Below are 15,000 nucleotides of genomic sequence, written 5' to 3' on the forward strand. Positions count from 1 at the left end.
AGAGAAGATTGGAGGGGGGTGGGGGGGGGGGGGTGGGAGGGTAGAGAAAGACAGAGTGAGAGAAAAAAGAGAACAGAAGATGAATGCTATGTTCAAGGGAAATGAAGAGCTCGAGAACAAACGAGCGAATGAGCGAAAGAACAATATTTTACAAGGGTAAGGTTCGTGGCACAATATGCTTTGTCTAAGAACCTGTCCTCAAACAAATAAAACATGTAATGTTCACCCCTCACACTTTCATACACGCACACACAAGTACTCACTGACAGCCTCAACATCGCATGGCATAGTGTTCCCGGTCCCTATACTGCATTGGATGCTCGCTCTCCCAGCTCGCAATCTGTATTCGTTCAGGATGTACAACTGGCTTACATTTCCAGTCCGTCCAACCAGAAGGTCTCTTTCGCTAGAGTTGTACGAGAAGGATTGATTTGGTCTACACGATATTAAGTTTTTATCCAGAGTGCCTTTGGCCTTGACACTCCACGTGACAGTGTCTGTGTCACTGAAACCTTGGCACGTGAGAATCGCCGGGTAGCGGTCTTCTCGCAGCATCACACCGCCAAGGGGACACTCAGTGATGTTGGCAGCACCTACACACAATGAATAACTGATAACAACAAAAACAACCACAACAACAACCACACAACTATTGTCTATGTATGTGTCTTCTCTAGGTATGTGCGTGTGTATGCGCTAAGACAATCATAGCTTATGCTGGTAAATTCTGTGTATGCTGTGTGTTATGTTAATGTGTATATAAAAGATTCTTCTTTTTAAATCTAAAAAAAAATTAATAACAACAACACCCACACGCACAACCCCCCGCGGGTTAGGGGGAAGAATTTACCCGATGCTCCCCAGCATGTCGTAAGAGGCGACTAACGGATTCTGTTTCTCCTTTTACCCTTGTTAAGTGTTTCTTGTATAGAATATAGTCAATTTTTGTAAAGATTTTAGTCAAGCAGTATGTAAGAAATGTTAAGTCCTTTGTACTGGAAACTTGCATTCTCCCAGTAAGGTAATATATTGTACTACGTTGCAAGCCCCTGGAGCAAATTTTTGATTAGTGCTTTTGTGAACAAGAAACAATTGACAAGTGGCTCTATCTCATCTCCCCCCTTTCCCCGTCGCGATATAACCTTCGTGGTTGAAAACGACGTTAAACACCAAATAAAGAAAGAAACCCACACAACAACAATTAACCACAGCAACAACAGCAACAACAACAACAACATCAACAACAACACCAGAACAACCAAAGAGCAACAATAGCCAGATCAACAACAACAACACAAATCACATCATCATAGAAAACACCCACAGTAATGATATCATCATAATCAACAATAAGAACATCAAGAACAACTACAACAGCAGCAACAGCAACATATAATTATAAACAAATCCGGAACAGCTAGACTGCTAGCATAATAAGAGTGTGTGAGTAGGGGAGGCAGATAGACCTATACAGACAGAGACAGAGACACACAGAAAAACAATCACACAGACAGGCTGACAGGCAGGGAGACCGACAGGCAGACATACAAATGGAAGTACAGCTTTCAGTTTGCTTTACAATTAGTTTAATATATTTAAAGAAAACAGAGCCTCAAACACAGTGGCAGTTGATGCAGGCTACAGTGTTTCATGATTGTCCCCGAGTTTGTAGATGTGTAGGTAATGATGTGTCTTTGAGTATGTCAATGTATGTTTGTTTTGATTTCTTCTCTCTCTCTCTCTCTCTCTCTCTCTCTCTCTCTCTCTCTCTCTCTCTCTCTCTCTCTCTCTCTCTCTCTCTCTCTCTCTCTCTATCTCTCTCTCTCTTTCTCTCTCTCTGTCCCCCTCACTGTCTCTCTCTCTTTTTCTCTCTCTCTCTCTCTCTCTCTCTCTCTCTCTCTCTCTCTCTCTCTCTGTCTCTCTCTCTCTCTCTGGGAGCGTGGATGATAACTTCACAAGCCCACGAACTTACCTTTAACGGATGCCACCACCATCCACAGAAACAATGTGAACAGAAGACTCTCGTATCGCCTCATCACGATGCTTACACTGTAATTCACACTGTCAATTTCACGCCTTGTACCTGTATATATTATCACGCTTATTTAACCCAGACACGTCCACACAGGCACACGTATTACGAAGCGTCTGGTGACGGTTGGATCACACAGTGATCGGTGACGTGTTCAGCCTCAAAGGAAAGTTTTCGAGTGGGCTGTAAGGGCAAACATGAAAAGGACTACACGCTGCGTAATGTCATCAACTGCTATTGGCGACAGTAAAAAGGCTCCTTTTTTAAACGGGTAGTGTGTGTTATTGGCAACTGTTGAAAGCTTCTTTAAAAAACTGGTTTTGAAAACCGACAAAAGACACTGTCCGTGGCTATAGTTTACAGCGATTGCCACCCCTTTCTAGGATAAAATAGGGGCCGCCACTACCTGAATGTTTTATTCTCCTTTTCTGCAGTGAGTGATTTGAAGATCTGCATGGGCGTCAAAGAAGTTCGTGAAGATTTATTCGTTGATATGATTTTAATGAGTAATTGAGATTCACGGCCGTCATGCTCCCCATAAAACCATTTTTTCTATAGGGTAGTTATCTGTGAAGCGATATAACTTTCCCTTCTTGCGCGTGCATGACGAAACGCAGTGTCGTGTAATGCTGCGTTTGAAAATGGCATTGAAAGAGAAACACTGTACCCAATGCCGAGGGAATATTTGACTGACACACCTTTAATCGTTTACAGGCAGACAGGGTGTGCCGAAGAAAAATTTCCATTTTTATGTAATATTTTAATGGACAATAAAGTGCTGTTATTGTTATTGTTATTGTTATTGTTCTTTTGAATTACTCTATTTCTCAGATTATCGACCTCAAAACAGAAACGGCACGCATTTAAGGGAGTGTCCCACCCGACACAAAAACATATGCAATGGGCTGCCCACAGGTACACAAACTGGGGTGTGGGATATTGTTTAGTTTGTGATTCATGAGAACTGCAGTAGGCGGCTTTTAGCTGTGACGTTTATGTATTCGTCATAACACCTTTATTCTCGCGTTTGTATCCTGACGAATGGCAGCTGACCAAATAAGCAGACTTCTTCTTCGTGCGTTCGCCGTCACCAAATAAGCAGACGATATCAATCAATATCAGTCATGAACATTGCGAAGTAAGAGGCCAAACTTATATAAGGGTTATATATATAAACTGTATAAGAGGGGTTTTGCCACTCCAAAAATGCAGGGTACTCAAATATCAAAGGAACAAATGCACTCACAGGCCTTCTATACATTAACTGAGGGTGCCTTTACCGCCAGAGAAATGTCATAGACTACCAAAGGTACTCAGAAATCAAAGCTTTGCATTAATATTAACGGGTCCACTAGACATGCGCAAATGTGATTAGCGGGATCAGAGCTATCAATGGATTTTCATGGACAGCATACACAATTATCATATCACCATTGCAAGGGCAAAAAAAGACTGATACGTGAAATAGCAAAACATGAAACAGATTTACAACACATCGGGTACAATTTCACAGGACTCATATGTCGCAAGAACAGAGGATGACGCCCCCAACAAAAGTGTCCCTAATAGATGTGTCAAATACGTTAAAGTATGTTTTTGTCTTTAAATGTGAAGTTAAACTCAAGGAGACTACCAATATCTTTATGGTTGTACACGTGATTGGAGATTAACGGAGGGAAAACATAATGTTCCTGACTGTCACAGACACAGTGAATGTAGATTCAGAGAGGCACAAGTGTCTTCCTCACTTTAAACGTGTGTCAAGATTAACAGAGGGTACAATTGTCTTCCTCACTTTAAACGTGTGTCAAGATTAACAGAGGGTACAATTGTCTTCCTCAGTTTTAACACACATAAAGATTAAGGCAGGGTACATACATCTTTTTTGCCAAAAACACGTGGATACATATAGGGGGGGGGGGGGGGAGTTGGTACAAGTATTGCCTTTCTAAAATTATGGAGTAAGATTGAGGGACGGTACAAATACCCCCTCTTGCTATAAACATGCGGGAAGATTGAGAGAGGGTGCAAATATCTTCCTAGCTGTCAGTGTGAATGGATATGTGACAAACAAGAGGGTCCAAGAAGTTTTTACAAAAACAAACGGAAGAGATATATCAGTTCATCAATGTCATTTGAAAACCTTCTGAAAACATTGTTTCTGTTCCTTGTGCCTTGTTGTACTAAGTTACAATAAGGAGTAAATGAAGTACTCGTTGAGTGCAAAATCATTGAATGTCAATATAGACTCAGAAAGATTACTTACAAAAATGTGTGTTGATGTCGACGTGGGCTTTGTTTCTCCTCTGCACTCAAATACTTTCAATCAAATCTAATTAGTAGTTGAGTTGAGTTGGAATGGCGGTTTGAGTTAAGGTAGAAACTGTTACCAGAAAACAAAGACTAAGCTTGTCATGTCCATCACGTCACCTTTTGTTTTATTGTCTAGTTTTTGTATGTGTGATTCCAGCCAGGACAGAATTAATCAAAAACAAGAACTGTCGGTTATTGGAACGTTATTGACAAAACAAAATGATACATTAACAATACGTCTACGTATAGGACCACTGGGTCGACGTACTGCAACTGTCACGTGTTTTCTGTGTGTCAATAACTGAACGTTCCAGTCACCTACCTTTCTTGGGGTCCAGATTTGGCCTATATGTGACCATCCACCACGGAATGAGTCGCATGTCACCTTTGCATGATGTTCATATTTTTTTTACATTTTCATAAGAGTTGTTTATGCTCTATCCAGTGGTGAAAAGAGCAAAAACTGTTTGAGTTATAAGCCTGTGACTAAGGTGACCCCCACACTGTTACCAGACACTCCCCGGACTTATATTAAGCCTAGCGCAGAACCGCGCGAGGTGACATGCGACTCATTTCGTGGTGGAGGGTCACATATGGTCCGCTGGACCCAAACAGCAACAACTAACTAACTAACTAACTAACTAACCTACCTTTCTCGAGTTTTCTATTTTGAATTTTGAAACGTTAGCATTCTTTCTGTTTTGGAGTTTCCAGTCAGGAATGGAAAGAAAGAGACTCATCAATGCATTTTGTTGGAATGAATTCGTTGATTGACTAACAGAACGGGGTTTGTATGCACGGTATGACTATGGCCAGTGCATTCCAAGCTGTGCAAAGGCTGTCCCTTAATTTGTAAGCCCGAGTATGACTTTGCTGTTGTCACGAACTGAAACCTCTGCTGAACAATCCTTCTCATTGCGTTCAATGCGCAAGCGAACATCTTGGACTTAAAAAATGCGGGTTAGGGTTGGGGTTAGGTTGTTCACGACCTGATTAATCTCCCCATGTTAGCGCATACGCATTGACCGCAATGAGAAGGATTGTTCAGGCAGAGTTTTCAGTTCGTGACACCGTCATTGACATGGAAATGTGTCGGGGTAAAAGTAGAGAGGGTATAGGGAAGACAGAAAGAACCAATGAAAACATTCATAGAAACCCATCTGTTACAATACGAATGGCTTCTGTTTAGAATTTGTGTCCCACAACCTGTTCGTGACACCGTGTCGAAAATGCTAAGATAAAGCTTCGCAATTAATATTGGGCTTTACATGTGTTTCTCCATCTCTGAGTAGCTTCCCCTGTCTCATTGAGTCCGTTAAGGGATTGGTGTTCCTTGTAAGAATGATAACTTCCTTCTCTGTCTTTTCACAAACGCACACACATGCGCTCACACAAACACACATACACACGCACACACATACACACACGCACAACACACAATTGCATACATGCTCACTCTAACTCACACACACACACACACACACACACACACACACACACACACACACACACGCACGCACACACTTGCTTGCGATCATGATTGCATACACATAATTTAGAGTACAAAAGTTTATACGTGGTTAAATAAATTCAAAATCAACAAGTCTACCAACGAACAGAAAAGAAAACAAAAACACAAAGCCATATTTACCGGCAGTAGTTATAAAGTCTTACAGCGAATTCACACTAGTCAAATTTGTTTTACCGAATATGGGTGTTTTTTTATGACATAACTCTTTCCTGCATGTGTAGGTAACATTAGTATCACGTTTAAAGCGATGCCTTAAATCATACACATGAATCACCGTTCTCACAGGAGAACAACATTGACGGAGCGTAGCATTTGTTCGTGCACTTTCAGCAAACTCAAGAGAAAATTGTAGCAGATAGCGAGTGTTCCTCATCTCAACAAGTAAATGATTATTATGTATGATCAAAGGTACTTTATACAACAACCTACGGTGTGCAATATTTCTCGCATATTTGACACACTTTCGACATGATTCTCTGACACAAATTATACAAACTACTATGCAATATGTACGAATACAAGGGAGACAAGATGTTTATATATGTGTGTCAATGTACAAAGTGACATTTACAGAGCACGTTTCGTCACAACAAATACAGTCTAAAGACTATAGAGAATGAATAAAACAAAACAGACATGACTTTTCACTATTGAAGAAAAAAGATCGACTAAAGTATCTCTTTAAATCACCAATCACAGCACCAAGTACAAAGCAATGGCTTTGCTGATAATATACATCAACTAGAGATTATAGAGATTTAGAGATAATTAGAGATTTTCTGCATGTTCATTTGAAATCTTCCATGAAAAACGTTAGGACATGTTCATCTTAAATTGTGTTCATGATCACTTTCCTCAGGCTTCAGGTCACCAAATGACTCAATGCTTTATCTAGACATTTGTTACATCCTGAACAACTGCCTGTTAATACTTCTCAGCACAGGAATAACTACTGTAGCTATGCATAATTTCAATGGATAGCAAAAGAGATCGAGGAAGGTATTCAGATTTGTCCATCGATATGTTCTTGGCCGAAGCTACACATTGGAAGAAGGTTTGGGTTTAAGAGCAGGCTTGGGTTTGATTCCAGGCTTCTGATCTTGTGCCTGGGTTTGCTGCACTGGAGTTGAGTTGTTCCCCTTGGATGTCTTGTCCACTTGAGCATACACATTACTCTGTCCTTCGTCGTCATGTTCAGGAGTGGATCTGTTCGGTTTGGAAATGTTATCAACCTGAGCGTACACATCCCCTGATGGAGCTTGCCGGGTGCTGTTACTTGTGTCGGGAGAATCGGAAGCACCGATACCTTTACCCTGCGATGAGCTTTTGTTCACGACAGCGTATGTGTTGTCTGCGTTGTCGGAAACAAGGTCACCGGACGGAGTCTTGCTGGAAGGAGCAGAAGCACTTGATCTTGACACGTCGACGAAGGCATAGGCACCGTCAGCGCTGTCTCCAGGGTTGTTAGGTGACACAGTGGTGGTAGCAGTGGTACTCTGAGCCCGTGGTCCTGACTTCTGAACAACGGAGTACACATCTCCGCTGGGCGCAGCTGTTGCAGAATTGTTGGGACCTCCGACTGTTGAATATCCACCAGCATGGTCTTGTACGGGTCCTGAAGATTGCTCCTGCTCCATGCCATCAACTGAAGTGTAGAGGTCGGCATCAGTAACAACCACAGGGGTTGTAGTATTCATTGGAAAGCCTGGCTGGCTGTCAGTGTTCGGGGAAGATTGTCCAGTGGGGCTTGTCGCTGATGCAGGCGATGTAGTTTGCTGTTCACCAAATGCCATGGAAGAGTAGCCAGCGTCAATCGTGTTGTCAGCATCTTCAATAGTAGCGACGTTGTTGCTGGTGTCGGTAGGGATTCTCAGAGCGATGCCAGATGGTTTGGAATTGGAAGGTGACGCTGTCTCTGGTTCGTCTCCACTGCCGTACATCGGGTTCGCGTGCTCTTCTAATACTGGGAACATACCAAAGACACATGTTAAATAGTCTGTGGGGTTTTGCATACCTATATTAAATCGGCCACTAAGAGGTTAGCGGAAATGTACATTAGTAATGAAAACCAATCACACTCAAGACAATCGATCTTCAAACACAAAGAATGCTGAACAGTAAAAAGCAACAACATATTCTATAATTATGAATCGCTAGTTTTCCACACAAATCTCACTAACTGTTGTCTGTTATTGGAGCGCTCGCGTTTCTTTGTTTATCAGATGTACGTTGCCTTCAGAGCTTGTTCTCATTTGATTATGATTAAAGAAACAGACTATAAAGAATATGAAGTAAACAAGAAGTCACTCTTACCGTTATTGTCAGCGTGAGCCTTTTTCTGTCTTTTCCTTCGTCTGACGACCACCACCACAACAATGATGATGATGATGATGACAAGAAAGGCTGCCGCACCACCAGCAATGGCTGCAATCGGAAGACCATCGTCCTTTTCTAAAAGAAAACAAAACATATGTGCTTTAGGTGAACCTACCACCACCCACCCTTCATTCCAACCAACCAACCACCCATCAAGCCAAGCAAGCAAGCAAGATTAAAGTCAGCCAGAAAACTAACTTACTGTTCAACTTAAAACAACTTATCAACTTACAACTAATTAACTAACAGTTTGACTTAGTAAATAGATATATTTTCCATTTCTTTGGTGTTTGGTAAAATCAGAAGTAATCTAGTTTTAAACTCACTGAAGAATATGGCAATATACATTTGAAAGAAAGTATTGAGCTCAACCGGCATGTATCATAGCAGCTACGTCAGTGTATGAACTAACGACCTCATTTTGAATACTGTTGACCTAAACTATACATTAATGTTCTCAGGAGTCAAAAAGCAGACATTGCGATTTCATATACTATCGGCACAAAATAATACAAGTGATACCTTCGTTTCCTTCTCCATCAGTCGAAGTTTGTGCTGAAGAAAGAAAAGAAAATTATTGTATCATTTTTCCTAACTTTTTTTTTCCTGCAGTTTGTTACGGATTAAAAGAGTTGATTCCAAAAGCACTTTTTAAACGCAGTACCAGTAGACACAGATCAAGTTAGAACCCCACTGAGTACATGTAGAAGAATATATATGAATCCCTGCGTGTATTTCTTAATGCACATAAAGACCCAACTTTTCGAATTAGTGTTAAGAAAAAAAACTAAACAAACATGGGAACTCCTGTTTAACCCTTGTGAAGTTGAAGACATATTAAACTCATACAAAGTCACACAAAATATACTTGATAGTTGACTTGTCATATTGCAGCGTCCCCAACGTCCAATCCCGAACGCAACCCTATACTTGTTATACTTGGTGATATTATGTCTGGTAATAAAACCATTTCTGTCTTTCTCTTTTTATATTTAGTCAAGTTTTGACTAAATATTTTAACATCGAGGGGGAATCGAAACAAGGGTCGTGGTGTATGTGCGTGTGTCTGTGTGTCTGTGTGTCTGTGTGTGTGTGTGTGTGTGTAGAGCGATTCAGACTAAACTACTGGACCGATCTTTATGAAATTTGACATGAGAGTTCCTGGGTATAAAAATCCCCGAACGTTTTTTTCATTTTTTTGATAAATGTCTTTGATGACGTCATATCCGGCTTTTCGTGAAAGTTGAGGCGGCACTGTCACGCCCTCATTTTTCAACCAAATTGGTTGAAATTTTGGTCAAGTAATCTTCGACGAAGCCTGGACTTCGGTATTGCATTTCAGCTTGGTGGCTTAAAAATTAATTGATGACTTTGGTCATTAAAAATCTGAAAATTGTAAAAAAAAACAAAAATGTATAAAACGATCCAAATTTACGTTTATCTTATTCTCCATCATTTGCTGATTCCAAAAACATATAAATATGTTATATTCGGATTAAAAACAAGCTCTGAAAATTAAATATATAAAAATTATTATCAAAATTAAATTGTCCAAATCAATTTAAAAACACTTTCATCTTATTCCTTGTCGGTTCCTGATTCCAAAAACATATAGATATGATATGTTTGGATTAAAAACACGCTCAGAAAGTTAAAACAAAGAGAGGTACAGAAAAGCGTGCTATCCTTCTTAGCGCAACTACTACCCCGCTCTTCTTGTCAATTTCACTGCCTTTGCCATGAGCGGTGGACTGACGATGCTACGAGTATACGGTCTTGCTGAAAAATGGCATTGCGTTCAGTTTCATTCTGTGAGTTCGACAGCTACTTGACTAAATATTGTATTTTCGCCTTACGCGACTTGTTGTTTTTACTATGCTGTCATGAGACCAAGTGTAGGGCGGATGGTGGCGAGAGAGGTGAAGGAACGGGGAATGTTTACAGTGCCGTATGCTGGGCTGTGAGCAGTGCCCGCCAATGTTTAGCTCAGGCACAGTCGCGGCAGAAGCGCCTTAGTTCTATGCAGGAAAATGCAGCGCGCTATTCTGGCCATCTGGCAAACTGTCGTCCTCATCTCTAAGGCAGATTGATACCAAGAGGCGTAAGTTACACCCGCCTTCAGGCTCAGGCATTGTCAAACGCTCGACTCAAGACAGTGTATGCTAACAAGTGTGTTCCTCTTCGTCCGGCTCACAAATGTCTTGGCCTTACCGTTTGTGATTTTGTTTTTCTTTAAATGAACACAGCTAATTTTTCCTGCCATGATACTCAGCTGCCTTCTATGTTGTGCCAACTAAGAACATAATCTAGAAACATGTACACATAGGGAAACTAACACACACACACACACACACACACACACACACACACACACACACACACACACACAATACACACACACCACCCATTGCACTTCGCTCATAGCGGTTACAAAGTATGTTTGAATACAGGCTGGACAGCCGTGTGAGAAGGGTACTTTGTACTCGGAGAACGTACTCTGAGCAGGCTGTGTAGCTCAGTCTTCGGGTTGCTTTGCGATGATAGGCCCCTGTAGCCGCGCTGAAGCTATATATAGCGATGGATGCTGCGGTTCCGCACTGCCGCCGTTCGGATAACTCAGTGAATGGAGCCAAATCGAAAATAAAGCCAAACTAGCAAAACATACAGTTTACATTTTGATCTTTTGAGTTTTTGTGTCTTTCGGATCCCGTTTTTTGTTTCATCGATCGTTTACTATTAATTTCCAATCAAGAATTTACGTCGCCATTACCGGACGCGATTTCCGGTGATGAAAAAAGCTTGACGTGATAATGCCGCGCGCGAAGAGATTCGAAGCAATTCCGTCTGTCAAAATTAAGGTTCTCACTGGAAAACGAGGACGTCCTAAAACTGTTCAGGTTGAACTTGACTCAAAGCGAAGACGGCATCATGACAATGAAAGCCCGATGGACAATTTGGAATCAAAATCGCAGGCAGAAGAGACGTGTGGCTCTGACTGTGACTACGAAGAAGGGCTGGAAATTGATTCAGGTTTGTTTCTTTGTCCTCAAATGTTCTTTTGATTGTGTGTAATTCAATTTCCATAACTAGTTCATGACAAGCAGACAAAGTATCGTGCCGTGGGCTTGCAGTATCATGCACACGGACACGGAGGGTGGAAGGGGGGGATAGAAACTAACTTGTTCTCTGGCTTGGGGGGTGCGGGGAGCAGTTTACTTTAATCTTACACTGATTACCAGTGCTAAGTACACGGAAGAACTGACACGTAACACGGTTACCCAACCGCAACGGACAGGGAGGGACGCAGTTTCGCGCCCAACAATCACCGCCACAATACCTCCGCCCACCAAGCCTAAGGCTAAGAGCCCCACTACACCAATCGCTGACGCCACCCCCAACCACAGGGACGTTGAGTGACACACACTTATCCCCTAATTACACGAAGCAGCCAACCCATGAGCGGGAACTGTTACCCGCCAATAAGACCTCAGATCAACTCTGACCAAACTATCTACAGGGTGACACGAAAAAAACAGATCCCACCAAAAGTTTAATATTTTCTGAAATAATCAGCCGATTCTTTTATTTTTTCAGGTGAGCCAAGCTGAAATGATGTTCTAACAGCCCACCAAGTTTGAGCTTCAAGATGTCATGGACAACGGAGCATAAGACATTTATAGTCGAGGCCTATTTTCGGTCGAATTCTATCCACGCTGCTCAACTGGAATTCAAAAGACAGTTTGGACGTAGAGACTTTCCTGTTAAATCAGTTATCTATGGATGGAGGGATAAGTTCAGAGACCATGGGACTGTCAATAACCTCAATAGTAAAAACCCTAACAGGGGATCCCACTCTGGTCGACCTAAATCAGCAAGGACACCGAGGAATATTGATTCAGTCAGAGAGTCTGTTGTGCGCAGCCCGAGCAAATCTGTTCGCCGGCGAAAATAGGCCTCGACTATAAATGTCTTATGCTCCGTTGCCCATGACATCTTGAAGCTCAAACTTGGTGGGCTGTTAGAACATCATTTCAGCTTGGCTCACCTGAAAAAATAAAAGAATCGGCTGATTATTTCAGAAAATATTAAACTTTTGGTGGGATCTGTTTTTTTCGTGTCACCCTGTACTTAAACACGCAGAGTCAACTACTTGCCAGTGGGAACGCTCAGTCCCCACTACAGTCACAGCTCCGAATTTGTGAGGTACACATACAACGAAACCCTCAATTACTGAGAGGTACTTCAACTCAATCTGCCTCACATTAAGAGACCAACAGCCCAACCAAGGGCAATATATACGATCTTCTCATCACCGACAGGCAAAACAGCCTTGACTACCGATCTCTACAATACGTTCACCTTCATTGGGAACGCTCAGCCCCTACTATCAAAGCTACTGTAATCATAACCCTCAGAATGTGTGAGGTACACATACAACGGAATCCTCAATCACTGAGAGGTACTTCAACTTAATCTGCCTCACATTAGGAGAGCAACAGCCCAACCAAGGGCAATATATATGACCTTCTCATCACCGACAGGCAAAACAGCTTTGACTACCGATCTCTACAATACGTTTACCTTCATTGGAAACGCTCAGCCTCTACTATCAAAGCTACTGTGATTATAACACTCAGATCTTATGAGGTACACTACAAATCATACATAAATGATTATCTGTTTGTGGAGAAACAAAATAATGAGATGGGTTGAACAAACAACTACACCACTCCCCATATCTACCTGTACCATTAGTACACATAAAATAACGGAATAAACCCGTTAAAAAAAACAGTGACATTTATAATCACTGAGCCTCATATAAGCCTCAATCACTGAGAGGACATTTGGGTAATCAACCACCAGTACATGCAAGTACACCCCAACAAGGGAAATGAATAATAGTCATCTATAAATGATTATTCTCAATCGAGAAACAAGATGATGAGGATGTCCCCCAAAAAACTCTATAAAATCACATGTTCAAAGAAGTTGTCCCAACAGCTTGAAACTGTAAATCTTGCCGAAAAGTACCATCTTTGGGAGAGATACTTAGGGATCTCTGGGCTGCCTACTGCATTTGCCGGGTTTGGCAGACCCTTGATTTTTACTGCCCAGCTGACGAAGTAAAATTCTGAGGTTTGGCCAACCCCAGTAAAGCATGTGATAACTGATATTTTCTGAGAACTGCTAAGACTCTGAACTAAGGCACACACACAAAACAAAAATAGGTGTGATTAAGGTAACATAGCCACAAAAAAATAGGGTAGGAAGGTAGGCAATCATTTTTTATTTTTTATTTTTTTTCTAATGTGTACAAATTAAACCTACTTGACAGGGAAATAAGTGTGCGACTCGAGCGCTTTCGCTTTCATTGCGTTTTCTGCACTCGTTTTTTATTTTTTTATTTTCTTACAAATGTAATAAAAAGTTATAGGGTCGGCCCCTAAAAATAGGGTAGGTCGGGTTACCGTAACCACACCTATTTTTTTTTAGGCCTAATAGTTCAAATCATGCCTCTGAAGTCTCAATCAATAAATGGTGCTTCATGTGACATGTCCCACAGGTACTTTGCCTATTAGGGGCTAGAGAATATTGTTCGATACCGTGCGTGTTTAAAAAACAACAAAAAACACACACATATACAACACAGTTCGTTTTGCGAGATATGGTGCATGTATGACATATACCTTAAAAAGTTCAATTAAATATGAAGAGTAAGACATTCATATATGACTGGTGTTTTTGTGTGCGTTGGCACGCAACCACACATAATTTAATTAAAAGGAAAAAATGTGTGTGCATTCAATCGCGGTTACGGTAGTTAACTCCCTTGGGTCGTCTTTTCACTGGGAAACCATTACAAAACATTGCATATTAAAATGTTTTGCCCCAGCAGAAGAAATGTAACGGTATATCCCTTTTAAAAAGTATACGTAGGCCTATATGTTCATGCTAAACATGTCTCACTCTTGTTTTTGTTTTTCTTGATTTGCCTGTAAACAAAACGAACTGGGCGGCACAATTATTTCGGCAACTTGCCGCCCTAGCGCACGCGCGGAGTTGGCGATCCTGTCTAATATAATGATCTGACAAAGAGTAACTTTGTTTTGCTTTTATTTTGTAGGACGGACGGTGGAAAGTGTTTGTGTGTGTGTGCAAAAAAAATCAATCCAGGTGAAAGTTACTTCCTTTTAGTGTGAGCTTGTAATTATGATCTAGACGGGGGAGAAAAACTCCATATTATTAAAATGCACATACTTAAAAGAAACTTCAAGATAACCATGCAACTGCGTGACGTTACACTCTTCAGTGAAGTCGAGTAAACCCTGTTGCTTTCCTCTGAGTCATTCTATACTTGACTTTCTAAAGGTGTCTCTTACTTATTTTTCAACTCTCATCAGGCAGACAGACAGATAGACCAACAAGGACACAGTCAGAAAAAACAGCCTGAAAGACACACATACACACCCACACACACACACACACACACACACACACACACACATAAACACACACACACACACACACACACACACACACACACACACACACACGTATTGTTGCCATGAATGCTTACCTGTAGTTGCTGTACCATGTGTTGTCACTGCCGTTGCTGAAACATAGTTTGCCAAAAAAATGGCAGAAACACTATAAACCACTTGTGCATAAACAGTCTTGTTTTGAAGAAAGAGCAGCACAATAAACTCAGTTAGCCTATTTTGACTCACATGTCACGTTTCCATCC

General features: G+C 41.3%; 2 protein-coding genes across 3 annotated transcripts in view; both read right to left on the reverse strand.

Annotated features, from left to right (window-relative positions):
- Window positions 1-2,289, reverse strand: part of LOC138973847 (uncharacterized) — an 11,120-nt gene extending 8,831 nt beyond the window's left edge. The window contains exons 1-2 of the mRNA XM_070346557.1: window positions 1,973-2,289; window positions 264-593 (exon numbers count right to left, since the gene is read on the reverse strand). Coding sequence (XP_070202658.1) covers window positions 264-593; window positions 1,973-2,036 — 394 coding nt within the window. The 5' untranslated portion in view covers window positions 2,037-2,289. The remainder of the gene's footprint in view (window positions 1-263; window positions 594-1,972) is intronic.
- Window positions 2,290-5,899: 3,610 nt separating this feature from the next.
- LOC138973851 (uncharacterized) overlaps window positions 5,900-15,000 on the reverse strand; it is a 146,934-nt gene continuing 137,833 nt past the window's right edge. For both annotated transcript variants that reach the window (XM_070346561.1, XM_070346562.1), the window contains 4 exons: window positions 14,833-14,868; window positions 8,775-8,807; window positions 8,190-8,327; window positions 5,900-7,839 (listed from right to left, as the gene is read on the reverse strand). In XM_070346561.1, coding sequence (XP_070202662.1) covers window positions 6,914-7,839; window positions 8,190-8,327; window positions 8,775-8,807; window positions 14,833-14,868 — 1,133 coding nt within the window. In that variant the 3' untranslated portion in view covers window positions 5,900-6,913. The remainder of the gene's footprint in view (window positions 7,840-8,189; window positions 8,328-8,774; window positions 8,808-14,832; window positions 14,869-15,000) is intronic.

The sequence above is a fragment of the Littorina saxatilis genome, linkage group LG8 (assembly GCF_037325665.1).
Source record: "Littorina saxatilis isolate snail1 linkage group LG8, US_GU_Lsax_2.0, whole genome shotgun sequence".
Lineage (NCBI taxonomy): Eukaryota > Metazoa > Mollusca > Gastropoda > Littorinimorpha > Littorinidae > Littorina > Littorina saxatilis.